At 43.6% G+C, this 24079-nt stretch overlaps 2 protein-coding genes across 2 annotated transcripts in view; one reads left to right on the top strand and one right to left on the bottom strand.

Annotated features, from left to right (window-relative positions):
* LOC120027715 (centrosome and spindle pole-associated protein 1-like) overlaps positions 1–18046 on the bottom strand; it is a 33723-nt gene extending 15677 nt beyond the window's left edge. The window contains exons 1-18 of the mRNA XM_038972704.1: positions 18042–18046; positions 16805–16865; positions 15794–16140; positions 14877–14975; positions 14115–14209; positions 13398–13494; positions 13194–13251; positions 12276–12637; positions 10667–10787; positions 9506–9653; positions 7007–7138; positions 6784–6896; positions 6419–6568; positions 6177–6320; positions 5967–6080; positions 5556–5622; positions 5227–5356; positions 4513–4661 (exon numbers count right to left, since the gene is read on the bottom strand). Coding sequence (XP_038828632.1) covers positions 4513–4661; positions 5227–5356; positions 5556–5622; positions 5967–6080; positions 6177–6320; positions 6419–6568; positions 6784–6896; positions 7007–7138; positions 9506–9653; positions 10667–10787; positions 12276–12637; positions 13194–13251; positions 13398–13494; positions 14115–14209; positions 14877–14975; positions 15794–16140; positions 16805–16865; positions 18042–18046 — 2392 coding nt within the window. The remainder of the gene's footprint in view (positions 1–4512; positions 4662–5226; positions 5357–5555; positions 5623–5966; positions 6081–6176; positions 6321–6418; positions 6569–6783; positions 6897–7006; positions 7139–9505; positions 9654–10666; positions 10788–12275; positions 12638–13193; positions 13252–13397; positions 13495–14114; positions 14210–14876; positions 14976–15793; positions 16141–16804; positions 16866–18041) is intronic.
* A 539-nt stretch (positions 18047–18585) lies between these two features.
* On the top strand, positions 18586–22955 carry LOC120027801 (COP9 signalosome complex subunit 5). Its single transcript, XM_038972837.1, has 8 exons — positions 18586–18898; positions 19155–19389; positions 19585–19713; positions 20161–20226; positions 20584–20669; positions 20861–20972; positions 21847–21995; positions 22694–22955. Exons 1-8 carry the CDS (start codon positions 18762–18764, stop codon positions 22782–22784), a joined length of 1005 nt encoding a protein of 334 aa, XP_038828765.1. The 5' UTR covers positions 18586–18761; the 3' UTR covers positions 22785–22955.
* The last annotated feature ends 1124 nt before the right edge of the window (positions 22956–24079 follow it).

Raw genomic sequence — 24079 nt, 5'->3', positions numbered from 1 at the left:
GATTTGGAGATTGAGAGAGAGAAAAATTAGATTGTGATATAGTGTTGGTTGTGTATCAGAAAGTGTGGTATGTACTGTTGTTGTTGGTAGCAGTTTTGCTATGTCCTGTGTTTGTGAGTGTTTGTGAAATCGTTAATAATTACTCTGTTTCATTTGTTCCCAGGGGGGAAGGAGAAGGCACTTTGGGAGTGCTTAGGCAAGAGGCCCGCGGGCATACATATACCCGTAGTATATTTACTGTCTAGGCACACTAGGTAAGACCTGGGCGGACCACCCCCTGTATTTTGGTTAGGGCACCAGGTGGTGCTAAGTTAGGTAAGTTAAGTGGGTAGGCAGGTTAGATAGGAGAGGGGGAACTTTGATATTTACTTTCTTTGCTTTGGTTCCGTCCAGCCCCTTTTCCCCATATTACCGTGTAAGAAAATAAATCCTAGTAAACGGTAAATTCTGCCTTTGTCGTCCTTTCTCGCACCTGCAGTCCATACCTCTTGCACTTCACAGAGAGTTGAGTTGTAGCAGGGAGTTGCGTTCCCTCTTCTCAGAGGCGTGCGTAACAGCGCCATCCACCGAACCGAAGCAGATCCATTGCCAAATGCATTTCCATCGCCCTCACCTCTATTTTTATTACATATTGCTGTGAATCTTCCTCTATAGTCCCTAACATCTTTTACTTCTTCCTTCGCAACAGTTGTGGGATACACACATACACCCACACACATTCAGCCCTTACCCCCACACAACCATAAGCTCACTTTCTCAACAATTGCACCATCCCAGAGCCCAACTCAAGATGGATCATGATTTACAAATGTACTTGCAGTTGCAGCTGCATGAGAAGGCCTGCAAGACCGCGCAAAAAATGAGCATAAATGTAGAGATTTATTTACCATTGTCACATCCTAAATGATGGAGGTCAAATGTACACCTTCTTCCTGAAACACCCACAATACGGTCATCCATTTTGACCATGTTCCCAAGCATCTCCATGCAGTCCGACTTGATTTCGTGCCACCAGGGCCACAATAATATACCCCCTCTCTGAATGTCCGAGTGTGACCCCCTCCCCATGGGTTACTGCAGCTAGTGTTGCCAGCACTGCCACTGCCTGGGTGGGGGCACCCCACCGGAATCCCCACCGGCTAGGTACAAGGTCGTCAAGGTTCTCATTAGCAGCTTTGAGAATTTCCTTGTTTATTATGCTCTCCCTTTAGGGGGCTTTGGCTTTGCAGGACCAACCCTGCCAAGCAGGCTCAGAATCTTGAGGGGGCAGTGCTGCTCTTGGTCCCTGACCTCATTTTGGCTGCATACAGACCGCTTACAGCATGCACATAAAACAGTTAGGGACTTCTCCTTAGTATCTGGGCCATTCATGTGGGTGTCTAGGGTATAGGGCCATGGACCGTACCATTAAAATAGGATAATAAATAATTAGATATAATTTAAGCTACAGCGGTGTTTGTCAGACCAGGAGACATCCCGAAGATGCTCATGAAAACGCGAACACAATGGTGATCTCCGTTTTGCTCTCCGTCCCCCACAAGTGCCACGGGACTCGTCTGAAGGTACCGGGCTGAAAATGTAATCTATGTGAATAGGGCATTTCCATGTAAAAGGTATACGGGTAATTCCACAGCAAAAACAAAAAACATTTCCCGGCGCTTTCTTATGTCTATCAGATATAGGACAGACACTTCAAAACATAATTTGTTTTGATATAATGTTTGACTGTTATTCAATGCGTTTCTATGGGCTAACAGCAATAAGGCCAAATTCAATGTAACATCAAATCATTTTTATACTACAGGGGTCCTAAAATTCCAAATAAAACAGCTAAATGATCCTTAGTATGACCATCTTAAAACAATTCCATATGTTAGCTGAATAGAAACCTAGCCCCAGGCCCTTAGACTCTAGGAGGACACAATACGCATTTCTGTAGTAAAAAGACACAGGATACAGTAAGTGCTGCTGATAATATTACCATTGTCGTCAAGGCAAGGGACATGTATGTGTAGCCCATGTATCTGATGCTGTCTGGCTAAAAAGATGATGGTATGTCATACTATTTTGGGCCAGACAGAATCAGATATATGGGCTACATATATAGTAAAACAGCGGGGCACTGTTTCGCTCGATAGGATGCTTTCTCTGGTGAGATAGTTTCTGCCACTTGCAAATTGAAGCAAAATTGGCAGGTGCATAGTGCACTGTTCGGATGCTGGAATTATTTTGGATGAATGTACAAAGGTAACCTACATTTTGAATTGATTTGTTTGACAATCAGATGAAAACATCATGACTGGTTGTTGTCATGGCACATTAAACGGTAATACATTTGTACAGTTAAATTACATGTCTTTACTACAAATCCCATAAATCAAATCTGAGGAGGGATGGGGGGGCTCAGAATGGCCTCTACCGCCGGCCTCCAAATCACAAAATCTGCCCCTGTATACATAAAGGCATACAATATTGTCATCACCCTGTAATGTACAGGCACACTAATGTGCACTAACTTCGCTAAGCCAGCCTCAGAATTTTGGCCAACCAATCGCAGAGCTCCAATGGATAGCAACTGTCTTCCTCGGACAAGCTCATGTTTGAAACACATGATAGCCATTGAGGGCATTACAAAAACTGAGAATGGTCATCCAAAAACAAATGGTTTAAATGGCTAAATAATGTAACAGTGCACCAGTGGTACTTGCTACTGTGATTCCTGAAACGCAGAGCCTGTTGGAGTATTTTTAGAATCTGAAATTATACTTTTGTTACATTGTTTGCTAGCTCAGCTGGTTTGCTAGCTAGTTTTCAGTCTTATTGACCACCCAACATTGCTAACACTAGCTAGTTAGCTAGTAAGTATACCTTGTTAATATACCTTGTTTTTTCTAAATGTAAGCTAGCTAGCCATGTTATGAATACAACCCTCATCTGCTGTCGACATCAGGATATGATTTGTGAGAGGTTGCAACAGTAACCGAGTGGGGCGGAGGGGGTCAATTGTTGTGGGGAAGGGTCAATTGTTGTTGTACACATAGATAGGGCTTGGGCTTGTCTAGCACCTACTTGTCCTTTTTTCTAACATGCACATTTGTGAATGTTTGTGTGTCTAAGTGTCCTCTGGACCCCCAAAAACTCAGCACTGGGAATCCATTCAAAGGCAATTTCCTTTGTTTCAGCCCTGTGTTCTCTCCCTCTGTGTTTATCCTTCCAAACTGTCCGTTACTGATGGATGGCTTTTAAGATGAGTCAACCCATGACCTCATGAGAGTAATGCCATAGCGTGGCGGAGAGGAGACGGAAAGGAGACTTGATGAGGGCTGCACATCCGGCCAAGCTAAACAGAATAGTTGAGCCATGATGCCAGGGTAGTTCAGTATGGTGTGTGTTTCATTTAGCTCCATCAACAGCCAACGGCATCATAGCAGAAGGATTCCTGACCATAAACAACAGGATTCCACAATGACAGTCACCTTGGCAACTAGAGAACACAGAATCCCTCAACAAAATAGATCTTAAATTAAATTTACAGAGCAGATGGGCAGCAGCAGGAATGAACTAAGCCTTGGCAATGGATCATAGAGTTTATCTTATAGGAAGAAAATTGGGTATAGGCTTGTAATTGCATGGGATGTACAGTGCATTCGGAAAGTATTCAGACCCCTTGACTTTTTCCACATTTTGCTATGTTGCAGCCTTATTCTAAAATAGATTAAATATGGTTTTCCCTCATCAATCTATACACGATACCCCATAATGACAAAGCAAAAACAGGTTAATACATTTTTGCAAATGTATTAAAAATAAAATATTTTTTAAAAAATGGGAAAATCACATTGACATAAGTATTCAGACCATTTACTCAGTACTTTGTTGAAGCACCTTTGGCAGCGATTACAGCCTCGAGTCTTATTGGGTATGACGCTACAAGCTTGGCACACCTGTATTTGGGGAGTTTCTCACATTCTTCTCTGCAGATCCTCTCAAGTCCTGTCAGGTTGGATGGGGAGCATCACTGCACAGCTATTTTCAGGTCTCTTCAGAGATGTTCGATCAGGTTCAAGTCCGGGCTCTGGCTGAGCCACTCAAGGACATTCAGAGACTTGTCCCGAACCCACTTCTGCGTTGTCTTGGCTGTGTGCTTAGGGTTGTTGTCCTGTTGGAAGGTGAATCTTGGCATTCTTGGCATTCTCTCAACCAGCTTCACCTGGAATGCTTTTCCAACAGTCTTGAAGGAGTTCCCACATATGCTGAGCACTTGTTGGCTGCTTTTCCTTTACTCTGCGGTCCAACTCCTCCCAAACCATCTCAATTGGGGTGAGGTTGGGTGATTGTGGAGGCCAGGTCATCTGATGCAGCAGTGAAGGGGTCTGAATACTTTCCGAATGCACTATATGCTGTCAATTAACCTCTATATTTGATCTGGGGAGGGCATCAATAAGAGAATGACAAGTGAGAGGGAGAAGACCCATGTCCAGTTATAGTATAAAGAGTGTGTCATTGACTTACCTCTGTATTTGAGCTGGTTAAATTCCCTGATGTTCTGCATGTTGACATGGGCAGCTGCAGCAGCCGTTCCAGAGTTGGGTCGTCTGGACGACCCCTGGGCTCTGATGAGTGCCATCTCAAACACGTCCCCATGGGGGCGCCCTCTGCGCCTGGGCACAACACAGAATGGAACATCAACACGCCACAGTCGCCCCTATAAAATATGCATGTTTTGTTTGCAACCATAAACCGACGAGCGTACAGCTTACAGAACGAATAAGTGCCTGGTAAATCAGTTTTTTTTTATTAACATGGATTACAGTGTATTGTTCCAGGGATGAGTCAGAATAAAGCTATAGTACCTGGGCCTGTGGATGTTCGACACTTTCAAGTGTTTCTTTCAGACCCGAAGCAGACATGATGGGGTATTCAGCATAGGTTGCTTATACGACCTGAGGAAAGCCTTCTAACTGGCAGAGGCTCAAAGATGTATTCTCCAGTGCTCTTAAGGTGCACTAGTGTTTGAATACATGCAGCACTTTGAAGAGCCATGCGTGACCAGAGCAAAGTTCTGTTATTGAAGCCAAGGGCATTCACCATTCATGAAATGTTTGTTCCTCCTGAACATACCCTGGGCAATTAGGGCAAGACTGTTCAAGGTAAATGGTTTAGATTTGTCAACGTGACCTACTGTGGCCCTGGTGTTACTGTAAGGGGTGTGTCTGTCCTGCCTACCTGGTGGAGATGGGTGTGTCTGTCTCCTCTCTGTCACTCTGCAGCAGCTGCCCCTCCAGCCGTCTCTGTTCGCTCCGCAGCTGTCTCCGCAGCGTGGACAACTCGCTGATCACACCCTGCTGCTGGTCCTCTGGCAGGGAGATGGACAGGTAGAGACAGACAGACCGTGGAGAAAGGGAAAGATAAATAGTTGAGAGAAGATATCAGTAAAGTCAGGTATTTTCTCCAGTATTTCTTTGAGTGCTCTATCTCAGTGCTAAGGCAAAAACCAAAACGTGCACCCAGGGGGGGCCCCAGGACCGAGTTTGGGGAACCCTGCTCTATCTAACCTGTGGCTCGGAGCTGGTTTCTCCTGGCAGGTACAGGTGGAGAGTGTGGTGCTGACATAGAACGCTCCTGGGGACACAAGGAACAAGGAGAGTGAGTGTGTATGTGTGTTTGTGTGTGTCTCTGCAGGGGTTAAGGTTAGTGTTGGGGTTGAGCCAGGGTGTGGACATGAAGCCTCTGCCCAGGCTTTGCTGAAGTATCGTACAACGCCTGGATCGGTATTTTACGTATCAGTTTACAACATCATAGGTTATAGCAATCTGGTGCCCGACTGCACAGTCCATTTAGTGTCACACAACCATTGTTTATTGCATGCAATGTCTGAGCAGGCGAACGCGACCAGGGTTAGGGTTATGGCTAGGGTTAAGCCAGGGTGTGGACATGAAGCTAGGGTTAGTGACTAAGTTACTTACAGACAGGGCCCTAGAGGAGAGCTGGCTGACAGCAGAGGGAGGTCTGGGAGTGAGGTGCTGCTTCCCCAGTCTCTTCTGCAGGGCTGGGATAGGGGGTGACGGATCCCTCTGACTCTGCATAAAGGACATGGCACAACTCCCACTCAGACGGCTCAGTACAACACCAAGTAGTTTCTACAGTATCCAGTATCTTCTGAACATGTTACACACCTCTTCCTTTTGCGCCCGTCTTTCCCTCTCAACCTGCTGTCTCAGGGTCTTGCTCTCACGCTCTTCCTCCTCCCTGCTCTTCCTGTCCGCCTCTTTACGGCGCTCCTCAGCCTGGCGGATCAGCTCTTCATTCTTGGCACTTTGCTAAAGCAGGGGAAAATACAGAATCCAGTTTCAATACTTGCATCCTTCAACCAATGTGGGTTCATGTATCTAATCAAAAACGATAACCTCCTCCTCACCTCGATCTCCTTCCGTTTCCTCCTCTGCTGCTCCTCCTCAAACTCCTGCTGGATAAGAACCCTCTGCTCTGCCAGCCTCTTCTCCTCCCTCTCCTCCTCCATCCTTTCACGGTCCCTCTCCTTCGCTTCCTTCCTCCTTTTCTCTTCGATCTGTCCATCACAAAACAAACAGCACTGTTCATCACTCTGACCGTGGTCTGTGAGCACAGCCTGGACGGGCTCTTTTGAACACCTATCAAGAACCTTTGTGGTTCTTGTTTGATCCATAGTATCCACAGATCAATAGCATGGTTCCATTATTACTCCCGTGGAGCCAGTGGAGGTGTTCTCCCTGGGTGTAGGTTGAGGGCTGTAGGGCCAGGTACCTGCTGCTTCAGGTAGTCTTTGTATGTGTCCTGATCCTGGAGCTGCTGTGGAGTAGGCTGATCACTGAACACGTTGCTACGGGCGAACTGGGACGTCTGGGCAAAGGAGAAACCTGCAGGGACGGATGGAGAAGGGTGACTCATCAATTCACACACACATACATACAAAAGACCAGGACAGTGAAAACTGACATTTACAGAGTGCCAGTGAGAGTTGGGCTACCTGATATTCCCCTGGGGGTAAGTCCCCCTCCACCTCCAATCCTGCCTACAGAGCCCTGCGGCCATCTCCTGTCCCTGGACTCTGGGTTTACGTACACCTCCTTGTTGATCCTGTGCATTCTGTTCAGATCACCTGGAGGCATGGAGGCATCGTTATCAGCTACAGAGAGACTTTCAATGTAGTGGTGACTCACAGCTTACGCTACAGTGCCTCCTCGCACCAGGGCCAATGCAATGACAACAGAGATGTTGACAGAGAAATAACCCGGAGGCTTACATGCTGACCACACCGCCGGCGTCGCATGCATTGCAAAATAAATGTACACATACATGTTATTAAATCATTGCACCCACACTGCCTGCGCGTGTCAACGAACTTGGTTCTATTTGTGAAGCTTGATGCGCTGCAAGTCCGGCCTCTCCCATCTCCTCATTGGTTTTTAGGAGCATATATCCACATGGGTGATTGAAAGATGAACTGAGGTCCACACTCCAGTCCAGTCGGTGGTGGTAATGCACCTTAAAGTTGGTTGCCAACCACCATATAAAGTCCAAAGAAGAAGAAGCCTGAAGGAGGAGAGATTACTAGAAACAAACTCGGTTTACCGTTTCATCCTTGGATTAATTGTCGGAGTAGAGGACCTTGTGCATTTCAGGTAAAATAACAACACAATGTTTATATACCTGGACAAATTAGCTAGCAACAGCAAGCTAGCTATCTAAATTGCCATAAATGTTTAATGCTTTTTGACCCGTCCCCAAATTAATACAGTTGGTTCAGAGTTTGTTTGGATATTTCAACCTGCATATCCTGGTCGCATCTGGTGTGGGTGGACAAAATCAACACGGGCGTGATGGAACGGTGTGGTCAGCATGTTAGACTAAATCAAGTGACTGAAAACTAAGGTTTCATAGACAAATTCAGAGAAGTTATCATTTTGGTTTTTACAGTTGCTACGTATATGAATAAACCTAAATCTAACGGTAAAGACAGAGCAACTAAAGAGGACTAACGACTATGATGAACTCAGCAAAAAAAGAAACGTCCCTTTTTCAGGACCCTGTCTTTCAAAAGATAATTCGTAAAAATCCAAATAACTTCACAGATCTTCATTGTAAAGGGTTTAAACACTGTTTCCCATGCTTGCTCAATGAACCATAAACAATTAAGACACTAACAGCTTACAGACGGTAGGCAATTAAGTCAATTCACAGTTATGAAAACGTAGGACACTAAAGAGGCCTTTCTACTGACTCTGAAAAACACCAAAAGAAAGATGCTCATCTGCGTGAATGTGCCTTAGGCATGCTGCAAGGAGGCATGAGGACTGCAGATGTGCCCAATCCAATAAATTGCAATGTCCGTACTGTGAGACGCCTAAGACAGCGCTACAGGGAGACAGGACGGACAGCTGATTGTCCTCGCAGTGGCAGACCACGTGTAACAACACCTGCACAGGATCGGTTCATCCGAACATCACACCTGCGGGACAGGTACAGGATGGCAACAACTGCCCGAGTTACACCAGGAACACACAATCCCTCCATCAGTGCTCAGACTGTCCGCAATAGGCTGAGAGAGCCTGGACTGAGGACTTGTAGGCCTGTTGTAAGGCAGGTCCTCACCAGATATCACCGGCAACAACGTCGCCTATGGGCACAAACCCACCATCGCTGGACCAGACAGGACTGGCAAAAAGTGCTCTTCACTGACGTGTCGCGGTTTTGTCTCACCAGGGGTGATGGTCGGATTCGCGTTTATCGTCAAAGGAATGAGCATTACACCGAGGCCTGTACTCTGGAGCGGGATCTATTTGGAGGTGGAGGGTCCGTCATGGTCTGGGGCAGTGTGTCACAGCGTCATCGGACTGAGCTTGTTGTCATTACAGGCAATCTCAACGCTGTGCGTTACAGGGAAGACATCCTCCTCCCTCATGTGGTACCCTTCCTGCAGGCTCATCCTGACATGACCCTCCAGCATGACAATGCCACCAGCCATACTGCTCTTTCTGTGCGTGATTTCCTGCAAGACAGGGATGTTAGTGTTCTGCCATGACCAGCGACGAGCCCGGATCTCAATCCCATTGAGCACGTCTGGGACCTGTTGGATCGGAGGGTGAGGGCTAGGGTCATTCCCCCCAGAAATGTCCGGGAACTTGCAGGTGCCTTGGTGGAAGAGTGGAGTAACATCTCACAGCAAGAACTGGCAAATCTGGTGCAGTCCATGAGGAGGAAATGCACTGCAGTACTTAATGCAGCTGGTGGCCACACCAGATACTGACTGTTACTTTTGATTTTGACCCCCCCTTTGTTCAGGGACACATTATTCCATTTCTGTTAGTCACATGTCTGTGGAACATGTTCAGTTTATGTCTGTTGTTGAATCTTGTTATGTTCATACAAATATTTACACATGTTAAGTTTGCTGAAAATAAATGCAGTTGACAGTGAGGACATTTATTTTTTTGCTGAGTTTATATAAAATCAAAAGGTGACGTACTGATGAGATTTCCCCTGTCGTCTTTGAGAGGGGCCCCTCCTCCCCCCTTCCCCCAGGGATCATAGGCCTTCATCTCGGCCTCGATCTTGGCATCATAGCGATCCCTTTTCTCCCTCTCCTGTCTTTTTCGCTCCTCTCTTTCCTGGATCTGTGGAAAGAGGGGGGAAGATGCCATCAAGTACTGGTCATTAAATTTAATTTAAAAAAATGTCAGTTAATTTGAGAGATAAGAAAAAGTCAATATATTCAAACTGAGCTCTACAGTATGTAGGAAATGAAACGTGTTCCCCTTTTCTACTGCTCTTGTGATATTCCTGCTGTATTCCCTTTACCTTGGAAAAGTGCTGACTCCACTCTCGCCTGATCTCTTCCTGTCAAAATATTGCAGTCTGTCACTAATCTGAATCATTGGTTTCCTGTTCCTCTGGCATCAGCAGAGGGAAACAAAACAGTCTGACGCCGCTAGCTAGCAGAGTTAGCATCTCACTAAGCTGCCCTCCACCTTCACTCTCACAGTGTCATGTTCAGTAGCGCACAACACAGCAAAACATTTTGATATTTTCCCAAATATGCAGTTATTGGTCCACATAATAATGCTGTGATGACTAAGAAACTGGATCAATATTTAATGGTTTATTCTTCACTAAAACTGGACTTAGTCAATCTTGGCCAGTTGTGAGTCCACAGAGATGGCCAGCAGAGAGAGATATGGGGTGAAGGAGAGAGAGCGGGGGGAATCAGTAAGGTGAGGTAAGGACAAGAGGACAGACTTTTCTCTCAGTCTTTTATCACACAAATGAGAGTACGGCTCCATCACTCTTACCCCGCCTCCATACCACAGCTGGGGAGAAATTGAAGCCCAGACACAGCCCTTAGCCATGGTATATTGGCAATATACCACAAACCCCAGAGGTGTCTTATTGCTATTGCAAACCCCAGAGGTGTCTTAACTGGTTACCAGCGTAATTCGAGCAGTAAAAATAAATGTTTTGTCATACCCGTCGTATACGGTCGACATACCACAGCTTTCAGCCAATCAGCAATCAGGGCTCGAACCACCCACTTTATAATGTATCATAATGTCCTGTGATATTGTTTATGTCAATGGGATTTTCCCTTGTTTAAACAAAGTTTAAATACATTTTTCAATGTGTAGCCTACCTGTTGTCTCAATGCTCCCTGGTAGTTCAACACACTCTCCTTGGACTGCTTGGGCCTCTCTCCTATCGCTCCAACACCCAGCCCAGCTCCAGGGAGGGCCACAGCATGCTGATAGGCTCCTCTGGAGAAAGACATTCAAACATTATGGGTAACCATATCAACACAATACCCCTAGTTGTGAGAGACATATAGCCTCCACACAGCTCTCAATGCTTGCTTAGGGTGCCCTCTTCTGTTTCTTTAAATAACTCAAACCTGAAGTTGTGTTACTTAGCAATGAGCTGTATGAAAACAAATGTGTGTGAGTGGGTGACTTGTGTGCAGGTCTCCAGACAATGTGGAACGGTATGGAATTCCTGTACTAAGGACACCCACCGGGCCCCTTGATGTCCAGGTGGAGGCATCATTCCTGGAGGCAGATTTGGGAAGACCATGGGCTGCCCTCCACCTCCTTGAGGTCCATCTAAAGGGAATGATAGGAGAACACTATATCAGTTGGATATCAAAACAACACACATACACACCAAAAAAGTGTCCAAAACATTGTCAGACCTTTACTGAATTAACAAAGGCAGCTACAACGGGTGTTCTAAAGCTATATTAGTAGATTGCCATGTTTTGGCACAGAACAGCAGCCCTCACGTCTTTGCCCGGCACACACACACATCTCTGGATCAGAGGAGGCTGGTGGGGGGAGGACGGCTTATAATAATGAATGGAATGGTACCAAGCACATGGAAACCAGGTGTTTGTGTTTGAGACCATTCCATGCATTCCTTTCCAGCCTGACTATGAACCTGTCCTCCCCATTTAAAGTACAACCAGCCACCACTGCCCTGGATGGATACCTTCCCATTTGATAAAGTATAGTGAGTATTGACTATTGAACAATAGGAGGCATTTCTCCAGAAGTGGAGCATATTGGATGCTGTTGCTCACATACATCTGGACTAGGAGTCTGTGGAACTCATTTCCAATAAGCTGTCTGTCCATGAGCCGTATAAATCATGAGTGGGTCATATGAGCGTTATGGGAAACAGTGCCAAGCCCTGTTGGCCCATGATCTGGTGTCATAGTGGCTTCATAATAAAATGGTAATGAACCTCCATGGAGAGCCCCGGGGGGTTTATTTAAGGCTTGGTGGATTACTCACCGCCAACAATGGAGTCACCATATATTACCAAGAGAATTCAATGACAGTGAATCACAATTGTCTGCAATAAATCTGTCTAATTTTAAGGATAGCCAGATCCTAAACCTCTGAGTGCACGATATCACAAAATAAGAAGAGAGAAAAGGATTATGGTCACATCCTGTCACGAGGCCTCTTTCCCAAAACACAGTACAGTATATTTTGCCCAGTTGTTAACTGAGATACTAACAGTGGAGCAGATTTTTGTCCAGGGGATTCCTTGCTCCATAGTAGTAATAGGCCTCATCATACGGAGTCCTGTAGGCATCAGTTAGAGTGGGCGGCAATGGAGGAGGTAAGCTAGCAATTCTGGAAAAAGCAACACACACACAATTTTAGTACACACATTTTTTTTATTTAAACAACGACTGACCAAGTAAAGATCGACTTTTGTTACCTCATCTTGTTTCACTGTACCTTGGGGCGACTATCTCTCCCAGGGTACTAGAGAGGCTCCTGTGGAAGTCTTCATTGAGAGGGGCGCCCCCAGGCACCCCCATGCCTGCCCCTGCTCCAGCCCCCATCCCTAACCGCGGCCCCCCTGCCCCTGTTAGTTGGCCCAAGATGTTAGTGTAGTCCATTGGAGGGGAGGGGAAGGCAACACGGGGCCTCCCAGGGGGACCTCTCTCCTCTGTGCCCGCCTCAGGCATCTCCTGGCGGGGCCTGGGGCTAGAGTTGGTCCCCAGGGCGTCAAGGCCTACTCCGGGTCTATAGGGGATGTCACGTCTCCGGCCCTCATATTCGCGGTTCACCGCCCCAAACTGCATAATGCGGTCAGGCTGGGAGTACACGTGGAAAGAGACTATGTGACTCATGGTGGTCAAAAATGATGGAACACTTGAATACATCAGAGTGAAAGTTTAGTCACCATCTATGGTAAAGTACAAAGTAATTCAGGGGCAGAAATATATTAATCGATTATCAGTGTAATTGATTCAGAGCGATGTGAAATGTGCTGATCATGCCATTGTTGTGAAAAGGGCTACTTTCCAAAAGACTTGACAAGCTATTCAGACATGATTCAAAGTCTTTCCTGAAAACATAAAAACCCAAGTCAAAACAGACACTGGAAATGAGTGAACAAACAAACATCTTGTTATGACATATTTGTTTGTTTCTCCAGAGCTTGAAATACATGATTTACATTCTGGCAAAATGTAAGAGTACACATCATTACAATATTGTTACCACCACAGCATATTTGTTAAGTCATGAACTTACATTCTCTTTCATATGGTTAACCATACTTTCATAACCCAAATGTCATACAGTATGCATTTCAAGGACAATACAGTATGCAATACATCCTCGAAAAATATTAACTAACCCTTTTACCTGTTTCTCTGGGTCAATCGCCCCAGTGGCAGCAACCCTCAGCTCAAGATCCTTCTCCCTAAAAAAATATATATATATTACAAAAATATTTCACGGGGACATTCACGGTTTATAACCCAACATAGGGCCCTGGTCATATCTAACAACCAACTTGACCCATACTGGTGTGAAAGATACCATGAAATCTCCCAGTGTTAAACTCACTTCTTTTTGTTCCTCTGCCCCTCAGCCATCTGTTCCAGCAGCTCCTGTCTGTAGCGGTCCTTCCGCCTCTGTGTGGCCACATCCCCCTCTGTTTCCCCTGAGAGAAATCCCAACACACAACAAATAGCCCTTCAACTTAACAAGCATGTGTTAGAGCAGGGATGGGTCAACTGTTTGGCTCGAGGCCACATCGGGATTTCAAAATTCAACGGAGGGACGCACAGATTTCTTTTGGACCGATTTGTTTGTCAAAATCTATTTGTGGGTCAGAAAAAGGGAAGTTATTTGACAATATAAAATATATAGGTCCATTATAATTTCTACGTTTTAGATGTTCAAGTTTGGTCTGGAGTATTTTTTGGTACCCAAAATAATAATTTTCACCCCCCAAAAAAATTATCCAGCAGCCGTAGTTTTCCCACCCGTGTTACAGCTAATGGCGTTTCACATTTATGTTAGTTAAATGAACTTTAAATGTCCCAGACACACAGTACTGCTTTATACAAAATAGAAATTGTACATTACACATTCAACATAAGACATACATTACAGGTTACCTATCATTCACATTACACACTTCTCATATAGCCACATACATAACACATCTAATGTTATTAGTTACAGCTACCGGTATATAGATATAGCCTACCTGTATCTAAAGATCAGACCTGAACACACACACACATGCTAAACATGCATTAAATGAGTGGCTCCTACCGCCGATCATGAGTCCGGTGAAAAACTGGGCCTTGTCCTTGTGGGCTGCAGACCTGGATCTCTCGGCGGTCTTCATGGCCGCTGGCATCACAGCACTGGAGAACAGTTACACCGTTACATAGACAGACAGTAGCTAGGTTAACGTCTGCAGTTCAGTTCACCCAATCAATGAACCACCTCATAAAACACATGGCCTAGCCAATCAGTACTCCTCGCAGCCCCACCCAAGTCAACCCGCACCACCTCACACACTACCACAACAGATCCCAGTGTCTGACTGCAGTCTTCTCTTTACCCAGTGACCCAGACACTAAAGAGTAAAGACCCATCACAGTCAAATCAATGCAGCTCCCCTGATGGAATTGAAGTGAGTGTCTGCCTGGGGCTAAAACCCAAACCTCAATGAGAGGGAATGCTCTCTTACACAGCTTATTGAACAGTGGTTCTATTTAGAAGCACAGAAATGGCATGACAATCAAATGCAATGGAAGAACAAAATATTTTACACAGGAATGCAATAAATAAACAAGCCTGGGAGTCGGGACTAAAGATAAATCTTGTACATTACAGTTCTGCTTCCTTTGTAGTCTTCCTCAACAATCAATACAGGAACAGATCGATAGAGAGGTTTTATACACGTGGTGGCCAACTCTGCTAAAGTGATTACCTTAGTGGCCATTTAATACATTTACCCTCAATTTTAGTTAAGGAAACAGGCCCTGACTGATCTAATGAGTTTAATTCCAGTGGGTCACTCAGTACTTGGGTTTTGGTGTCACCGACTGGGACTTTCTGATCCGGTCTCTGAAGTCCTCTTCATGGACAACAGGCGGCTCCACCTCCCTCCTCTCCCGCAGAACTCTGCCATAGAAAGAAAATACTCTGTTAAAAGGCCCGGTTTTTATCTCAATATCAAATCATTTCTAGATAACAATTAAATACCTTACTGTGATTATTTTCAATTAAAATTGTCAAAAAGAAAGAAATTGTTTCTTAGCAAAGATCAATTTCTCAAGGAAGAACTTTGCTAGGACTTTCTGGGAGTGGTCTGAGTGTGGAGGGAAAACCTGAAAATGAGCTGATATTAGCAGAGAGGTTTGGAACCCTCTTTCTTATCGGTCTCTTAACTAATGTTGCCACCAGGCAAGCCAAAACTCCATCCCACCAAAACAGGCTGAACTTTCAGGTGGTCTTTTCAAACTGCTAATACATTAAAAGTACATTATCATAGTTTTCACAATATTATTCCAACCTCAGTGTGGGAATATATATACAAAACACAGAAAAATCATGTTTTTGACTGCACTGGGCCTTTAAACAGGAAGATTACAATGATCGCTATATATTTACACAGTAAGGTGTTCTAAATGTTTTGTACACTGTGTAAATATATAGCGATCATTGTAATCTTCCTGTTTAAAGGCCCAGTGCAGTCAAAAACATGATCTTTCTGTGTTTTATATATATATTCCCATATTCACCTGGTCAGTCTCATGGAAAGAGCAGGTGTTCATAATGTTTTGTACACTCAGTGTATTTCTTTACAGCGGCAGGTAGTTTGCCGATTAGAAAAAAAAACATAGCTTATAGATGGGGTAGTGCTGGATCTGATCAACTCTCCTGTGAAGCACCTGTCAGGGCTGTGATTAACTATTCTCCTCTCTCTTCTCCCAGTGTACTCTGGCTCTCGGCTCCGTCTGGATCTCCCCCTCTCCAAGAACTCAAACTCCTCTTCTTCCTCCTCCTCAGAGTTGTACTCATCCCTGTGCCTGCTTCTCCTCCTGGGCCTCCTCCTCTTCCAGCGCTCCAGGGACTCCTCTGGTCTGTGGAGCTCCCAGTGCCTCCGCCCTCGTGGGGCCTGACCCTCTGTCCCTGTCCCCCTGTCGGTTAGGGTGGCAGCGTCCCTCTTGGATGGGAGTCGCTCCCAAGGCTGGCCTCCATGGTTAAGCTGGGTGTTATGCTGGGCCTCTGGTATGGCTGGGGGAGAATAAAGTACAGTTGGACTCACAGTCTCCGGGGCCTGCACCTGTGAATCAGGAAAGAGATGTGTTAAATGATCAAAATGTGGCAACATGCTGTGGATCTTAGTCAAATGTAGCCAATAAACAGGAGCGTCAAACGTAAACTTATTAAAAAACACATTGAATAGGTAGAGATATTTTCACAAAAAAGACATACATCTTATTCAAGGTATGCATAATCTATTGTTACCTGAGAGGCATTTGAAAGTAGTCTCCTTATTTGCCCTGGCCGTCCTTTAAGGAAGAGGTTGTATTCCTTGTTTCTTTCATCTCTTAATTTGTCCTGGAGGAAGACAACACAAACTTGCCCATCTTCAAATCATAAGCCATTCAGTTATTTAAAAATGATGCTAAGTTAGCTACAGCATGCCAGCATACACAAGTATCAACTAAAGTAGTTGCTGTGGGACACCAAATCTTATCTTGCACAATCAACATTGGGAAACAAATGTAAACCACTGTACTATATCACTCCTTAAGTCATTCTAAGGTAAAAGGGCCTCTCGGTGCAATGAAAGAGGGCTTGGTCGGTATGTTAGCCAGGCCATGGTGACCTAGCATTCTGTTTACTCCCACTAAAGTATGTCCGCCCCCCCCCCCACACACACACACACACACACACACACACACACACCCAGTAAATGGCTACCTTGGCAAATCTCCTCTCACCAATGGGTAAGGAGAGGCCTTGAGCCTGTGGGCCAGGTTCACCAGTATGCAGATCCTTTTTCTAGAGTTAGAGATTGGAAGGGTCAGTGTGACACGGGAAATAACAAAAGGGGTGCAACAATCTGTTTTAATAGACACTGTCCTGTAAAGATGGATCCAACCCAAACTCTGTCCTTCAAAGGAAATTCCATTTTAAAGGCTACTTTCAATAACACCTCAGCTGATGTGATGTGGACAGATAGAGAAGGGGATTCCCTACCTTTCTTCCCTCGCCAGTAAATTCCTGCAAGTTTTTGTGAGAACTAAGAAAATGCAGTTGGAAACTTACAGTTATTTTTGTTATACCCATCATGGTACCTTAGTAAGGAACAGTATAATAGATTGCGTTCTAAACATAACTACAGCAAACCTGAGCCACATATCGTCTGTAGTCCAAACGAAGCTCTTGCTTGAGTTTTTGCTTCTTCTGCTCATATTCTGCTCCCAACTGCAAACTTAATCCTGAGCTCTCCTCTGGAAGAAAAAAAACCCCATCAGACTTTAATCATTAGCAAGTGTTGCATATCACTAGCAATTCCACAGACACACAACAAACCACACCTTACCCCACGACAATTCAAATCAAATCAAACTTTATTTGTCACATTGGTGGTCATAGAACCATAGGCTACACTGTACCTCTGCCAGGGTTTGGAAGTTCTCTTTGAGTTGATGCCCAGTCAAATGGAGCAGCGTTCTCCTTTACAGAGTTTACATTGTCTGACTTTGTCTGTTGCAGTGGCAAAATAAAGATAATATTGGCCATTTACTTCAATCATTTATGGAATCAAATCATTGACAACATTTGAGGAAAGCTTTTAACATGAAACTAACATTTGGCCAAACATTTGGAGTTTGCAGCCATTACTCATTATTACATTGGCACAATTACACACCTTGATTGTCATGTAAGGTGGTTCCTCCTCTTTCAAACATGCCCTCTCTTTAGCCAAAAAACGATCTAGGTTATCCATTTCTGCATAAAATACAAATACATGCTCGAAATGAGGAAAAAGCTAGGCTAGAGCATCCATATTTCCGTTGTTAGGCAACCACTATACACAAAGCTAAATGGCTAACGTTAGCTAATTTTAATTACAGTCCTTGCGAATGTTAGAAACTTGTCCCAAAACTATTTTTTTTCTTCTTCATGCAACACGTTTAGGGAAATATTAACCCAAACCAACATGGTACGTACCGCATGAACAATCTTTGTGACAAACAATGAATTATGAAGTGCGCTGTCTGAATGAATGACCATCAAGTGGTGCAGCTAGTTCAGCAGGGTCGCGAGACTTCGCACTGCCACACGAACTGCAATACGTTTTTTTTATCAGGTTGTTTTTAAGATTCAAAAATTGTGCTTCACAACTCTAACAATACTAACACATTGACATTATTTGGCTTTCAAATCTAAATTAAATGTACTAATTACTTTGTTTCTAAATAACAAATCAGTAAAAAGCGTCTGCATTTCAAACATTCCCCAGAAGATGTCAGTATTTCGATTTGCATCACGTCGTCTGCTGTGTTGTTTGGACTAAACCATCACGTCAATGGGTGTTTTTTTGAGCTGTTGGTGAATAAAATCATGAGTTTATTTGTTAAATGCCATGCATTTCTGGGTTAATATGATAGTTTTCTATGTAGCTATAGTCATGAACTGAACAAAAATAATACGTTCACCTAATATTTTATATTTTAAAACGTGTATGTCCTCCTTTCCCACAGCATGGTACAGACCAGTGTCATGGCTCCCTGAACAAGTAGATGAGCAAGGGATACCGGTTTTTTATTATGTTATAATTAGCTAGCTAGAGGTTTTTTATTCAGCGTTTGATAGCACTCTAGTTCTAGCTACCTTTTTTCTCTGGTATTACTTTATATTTGAGAGAGGTAGTGAAACTAGTTTGTCAAAATGGCAGGGAGTAGCATGGCACAGAAAACATGGGAGCTACAAAACAGTATGCAGGAAGTTCAGAGCATAGATGAAATCTATAAATATGACAAAAAACAACAACAAGAAATCCTTGCTGCGAAGCCATGGACAAAGGAGTAAGTATACATTTTTATAGATCGTCAGTTGCTTTTCTTTGCAACTGTTTGCTAGTTCATTGTTGGACTGAGTTAACGTAGCTTGACCAGCTAGCTGCTAGCTAAATTGGCTAGCTAGTTAGCATTTCAACAACGGGAATTCTCCCTACATTGCTAGCTAGCTGCTAATGCTAGCTAGCTAGCTGAACTGGCAGTAACAAATGCATGTCATTATTCCTTATGCATAATTCACACTACTATGATTGCTGTCCCGTAGTCATCAATACTTTAAGTACTGCAAGATCTCTGCTCTGGCGCTGCTGAAAATGGTGATGCACGCCAGGTCCGGGGGCAACCTAGAGGTGATGGGACTGATGCTGGGGAAAGTGGACGGGGAGACCATGAACATCATGGACAGCTTTGCCTTACCAGTGGAGGGCACAGAGACCCGGGTCAACGCGCAGGCTGCGGCTTATGAATACATGGCTGCCTACATTGAGAATGCCAAACAGGTAATATGACTGACTCCTGGAAGGGAGGGACATGTTTTTTGTCCTCAATGTTGCAGAAAAGGATTGATAAAACATATGATATTTTAGTGAGAACTGTTTATCACAAGGGTAACATAGGTTCAACATAGTGTCCATTATCTCTTAATGGACACTCTCTTCATTGACTTGATGCTGATGCCATTTGTGAACTGTCAGGTTGGTCGGCTGGAGAACGCCATTGGCTGGTACCACAGTCATCCAGGCTACGGCTGCTGGTTGTCAGGTATCGATGTCAGCACTCAGATGCTCAACCAGCAGTTTCAAGAGCCCTTTGTGGCAGTGGTGGTGAGTACAGTGAAAGATCAACCTTAGCCCATAGTTCAATAGCTCAATACCTGCGAAATACCCATGTTTGAATTTCCATTTCCTTTCCTAAATACAGTACTTTGGTTTTCTTTTTGAATTTGCGGGTACAAAGTCATGCATGAGTAACTGAGAGGGGTGCAATCAGGTTTAGGCATCCCTTTAGTGGTTGTTGATGTATGGTAGTCGTTCACCAAGAGGCACGGGCAAATATTTGGCTTTTGTAACTGTAGATGCTATTTGCACTTGATTGGATTCGCAGTGCTCCAGTCCCAAGGGCATAGGGTAATTAAGTGTGTACTTTGAATACACTGGCAGCAGTAGTTAAGAAAAAAACTTCACACCTGGTGGCCGGCTTGGGGTGATCTCTAGAGACTGTCTGACCTCAGAATGCATTTTCCTGTTCTACTGTATCTGTTTCCCTCCCAGATTGACCCCACTCGCACCATATCTGCAGGGAAAGTCAATCTTGGCGCCTTCAGAACATATCCCAAAGTAAGGAGTAAAATGTGTTTATTGCAATTATTTCAGTCTTTATCTGTATTACATTAGACAAGTTGGGTACAAAAATACTGCAAAAAATATTCCACTCATAAATACATATATCATTTTTGTACAGTATTTATTACCCATACAACATGGAACACTTATTTTTAAGATTTTCTTGTATCTATAATAAATAATATTATGATTAATTGTCAATCTTGTGTTAATTGTCTCCATTCCTTAATTGGCTAATTCCTTAATGGATAGCTGAGTGTCTCTATCAAATGGGGCTAATATTTTAAGACCACATTTCCTCTCTCTAAATATCAATTTATCAATGAGTCTAATAATTGTCTGTGTTTTCAGGGTTACAAACCTCCTGATGAAGGACCCTCTGAGTATCAGACCATTCCCCTGAACAAGATTGAAGACTTCGGTGTGCACTGCAAACAGTGAGTCCTGTTGGACATTTAACTGGCAGAATGTTTAGGCACACAAATTATCTTAAGCATCATCTTGCAAATTGTCTATGTATAACCATGACAAATTACTTCAAATAAAAACGTGTTTAGGTTGATGTAGCCTATAACAAATAAAAAGGTAATATATTCTTCATTTAATTGACATTGTGTAATTTGTTTAGGTATTATGCCCTGGAGGTGACTTATTTCAAGTCTTCCCTCGACCGGAAATTACTGGAGCTCCTCTGGAATAAATACTGGGTCAACACTCTGAGCTCTTCAAGTCTTCTGACGGTAAGTGTTTGGAATATAACTCTATATCAAGCAATGTTCAAGAACACTTTACAATGAGATATCTAACAATTCAATGCAGAATCAAGGGTCAGTTGAAGTAGAGGTCTTGCATATGAATAAAAATCCCTCTGTTTATTTAGATTGTTATTAATAGCCATTTTATGTTTTTTTTAAAGTCTGTAAACAGATTTACAAACATGGGTTAATTAATATGACTGAGGCCACCACGTTAACCTGCAAACAAATAATCCATGCATTGGAGATGTGACACAGATGTCGCTGTGGTTCACTATGGATCATCTCCCTTATTGCCAGTACATTCTAGAGATTGAAAGCCCCAGTGAATTCCCATTGTGGATGCCGCCGCTCTGGCTAAACAGTCTAAAGGCAACAGACTATCCAAACAGTGCACTCTGGGCATTCTGGATTAAGATGGATTGACTAGTTGTCAGGAATTGGCTGCTCCATTGGCGAAGGGCTTTGTCAGTGACTACACTGTTACCACAGTCTGGGCCCCTGTCATTGTCTCCTAATTACCTGCTCCGTGGAAAACACGGCCTCACCTTAGGCAAACCTTTTCACAAACCCTTTTCACTGTGACTTGGCAAGCCATTTAAGCCTTTATCAAGTTCGGCATACTTGTATTGAATGTCTCAGTAGCGGTGAAGAAAATAGGTGCTGGTGAAAATGTGCATGAACATTCTCCCTGGTAAAGGTGTGTGTGTGGAAAGAAAGAAAGCCCACACACGGACCAGTATATAGGCTACTGCTTCCACGCACTTTGATTAACCTAATTGTATACTTTCGTCTGATCATGCTACATGACAATATAACATAGGTACATAATCCAATGTGTGTGACCTTGTGTCCGCAGAACTCAGAATACACCACAGGCCAGGTGTTTGACCTGTCTGAGAAGCTGGAGCAGTCGGAGGCTCAGCTGGGAAGAGGAAGCTTCATGCTGGGTCTGGACACACACGACAGGAAGTCTGAGGACAAACTGGCCAAAGCTACACGAGACAGGTAAGGCAACACAGTTTAGATCATGTTTATTAGGCATTTTGGCTAACTTATTGATTTGGCATTCAGTACCAGACCTCGGGTTATTTAGTGATTGATTCATAGCATGATTCTCTAATATTTTCATGGTCAATAGTTTGTTGACATAGAAGCATACATCACCTTATGTTTTGTTTAGGCGGAGGTATTGACTGACTGACTGGATTGTTGATAATTCGTCATTTACTGTTTGATGATTGCTGATATTATTGAAAACTGTAAACCAATTTGAGATGCTGTTAAACTCCACAGTAGTGAAATAAACAGCTGACAAAGTGAAATCAATTGTCATTAATCTGTCTTATGTTATTGTCTGATGAATGCCATCAATGGAAAATCTAAATCTCTGTGGTCTGCTTAGGCCTTTAAATTATCCAATATCCCTATTATTACGATATGTTTTGTAACCATTTTGATCACACATTATTTGTGTGTAGATGTGATAAGAATGATTAGTTACTTTTTTAGCTGGTGGCATGTCCTACCTAACTAATCAGTGGCTGCTTATTTATACAATAGCTGGGATTTCTTGAGTTTCTCCCGTGAATGCAACACCTGTCTGTTTATTAATCTGACCGGTCTGTTGATTGATTAGTCATCTTTGTCACCTCTTCATGTCCAGAGCAAAACTTCACTTTCCTTTTTTCCCCTGGCTATTCTAGCTGCAAGACGACCATTGAGGCGATCCATGGTCTGATGTCTCAAGTCATCAAGGATAAGCTCTTCAATCAAATCAACACGTCTGCCAACTAAGCCCAAAACGGCCCAAGTCGAGTTCACCCCTCGTGTGTGTATTACTGTGTATGTTTAGCATTTAGATTCTTGTTAGTAGAATGATCTGTCACTTATTATCTGAAGAAAGTTAGTGAATGATTGATCTCAACTTATGTGTGTACGTAAATAAATAGTGGCGTTTAAAGTCTATCTACGTTCGAGATTTATTTCCTTGACTAAAGTTTTCAGTGAAGTATTCCTGAGGTTGATGAACCATATTGTTTTAACTGAAATTGCTTTTCATTAAGCGTACACTAAATAATGTAGATTTCTTATTTTTGAATGCTTGCAGACATTTGAACGGTATGCTCCATTGGGTTCAGCATGACACAGTGCTGTTGCATTGTCATGTCCCATGGCTGTTTGGCATTGGCTGGAGTAGAGTACAACCTAACACTTTAACAAAGACCATGGTTATATATTTCTCCATTACAAAATCTACAACCAGTTAGCCAGTCATTTCAACTCTGGCCAAACATAGCATTAAATAATGTAACAACAAACTCAAGCCGCTGCATCGGCTCAAACGTAAACACTGGCTGGCATGGTGGAGATATCTCCGCGGAGTGGCTCTCGGTGCAGGTTGTCTCTGGTACACAGTCCTTCAGGGTGACGGAGTCGTCAAGCTGCGCCGCAGCACAGAAACAGGAGCCGTGCACACCAGTCTATTCACGCAACCCGTCTGCTCTTCATCGAAGCAGACACTCAGTCTGCCTTTCCTTACACATAGCAGCCCTGGCACAGTTTCATGTAATAATACTTTTTTTCTTGTAGTATTGTACTGGTGGAATGTATATTTTTGATGCATTGCAGAGGCACGGAACCATATTTGGGGCACATTGAATGGGTCTGCATTTTGTCATGTACATGGGCTTCGGCACCAATTCTTGTAATGATTTTCTTTTTACATTATTATAGTAGGTGAGGTGTGTATCCTAATGTGGTGTTTCAGAAAGAGGACACTTATTGAATAGTGTTTAATGCAATTTGTGAATTTTGGAATTAACAAGTGAACAGTTGGCTTTCCCCTCACATGGTCCATTGAATCCACTGTAGCTAGTGGTTTTGCCAAACCTTTAAGTGTATTACAGTACTGTTACAGTAAGAGCTAAATACTGTTATGGCTAGATGCTCTACGAGTATATGGAATGTGCTTTCTTAGTAATGGTTTTACCTAATGCAAGGTTTGTAAAATTATAATTTAAATATAAGACCAGTGTTCCGTACTGAACGCATTGGACTTAGGCCTGCATGTAAATCTTATAATCAACACC

Source organism: Salvelinus namaycush, chromosome 33 (genome assembly GCF_016432855.1).
Source record: "Salvelinus namaycush isolate Seneca chromosome 33, SaNama_1.0, whole genome shotgun sequence".
NCBI classification, from domain to species: Eukaryota; Metazoa; Chordata; class Actinopteri; order Salmoniformes; family Salmonidae; genus Salvelinus; species Salvelinus namaycush.
The sequence above is the reverse complement of the archived record's forward strand: the minus strand, read 5'-3'. Positions and strand labels throughout refer to the sequence as shown.

What these genes read in the sequence shown, in the direction of transcription:
- LOC120027801 (XM_038972837.1), top strand. Translation starts at nt 18,762, where the DNA reads ATGGCAGGGAGTAGCATGGCACAGAAAACATGGGAGCTACAAAACAGT. An exon ending in CCTTCAGAACATATCCCAAA is followed by an intron (nt 20,227 to 20,583) that starts GTAAGGAGTAAA and finishes CTGTGTTTTCAG; the next exon opens with GGTTACAAACCTCCTGATGA. An exon ending in GCTCTTCAAGTCTTCTGACG is followed by an intron (nt 20,973 to 21,846) that starts GTAAGTGTTTGG and finishes TTGTGTCCGCAG; the next exon opens with AACTCAGAATACACCACAGG.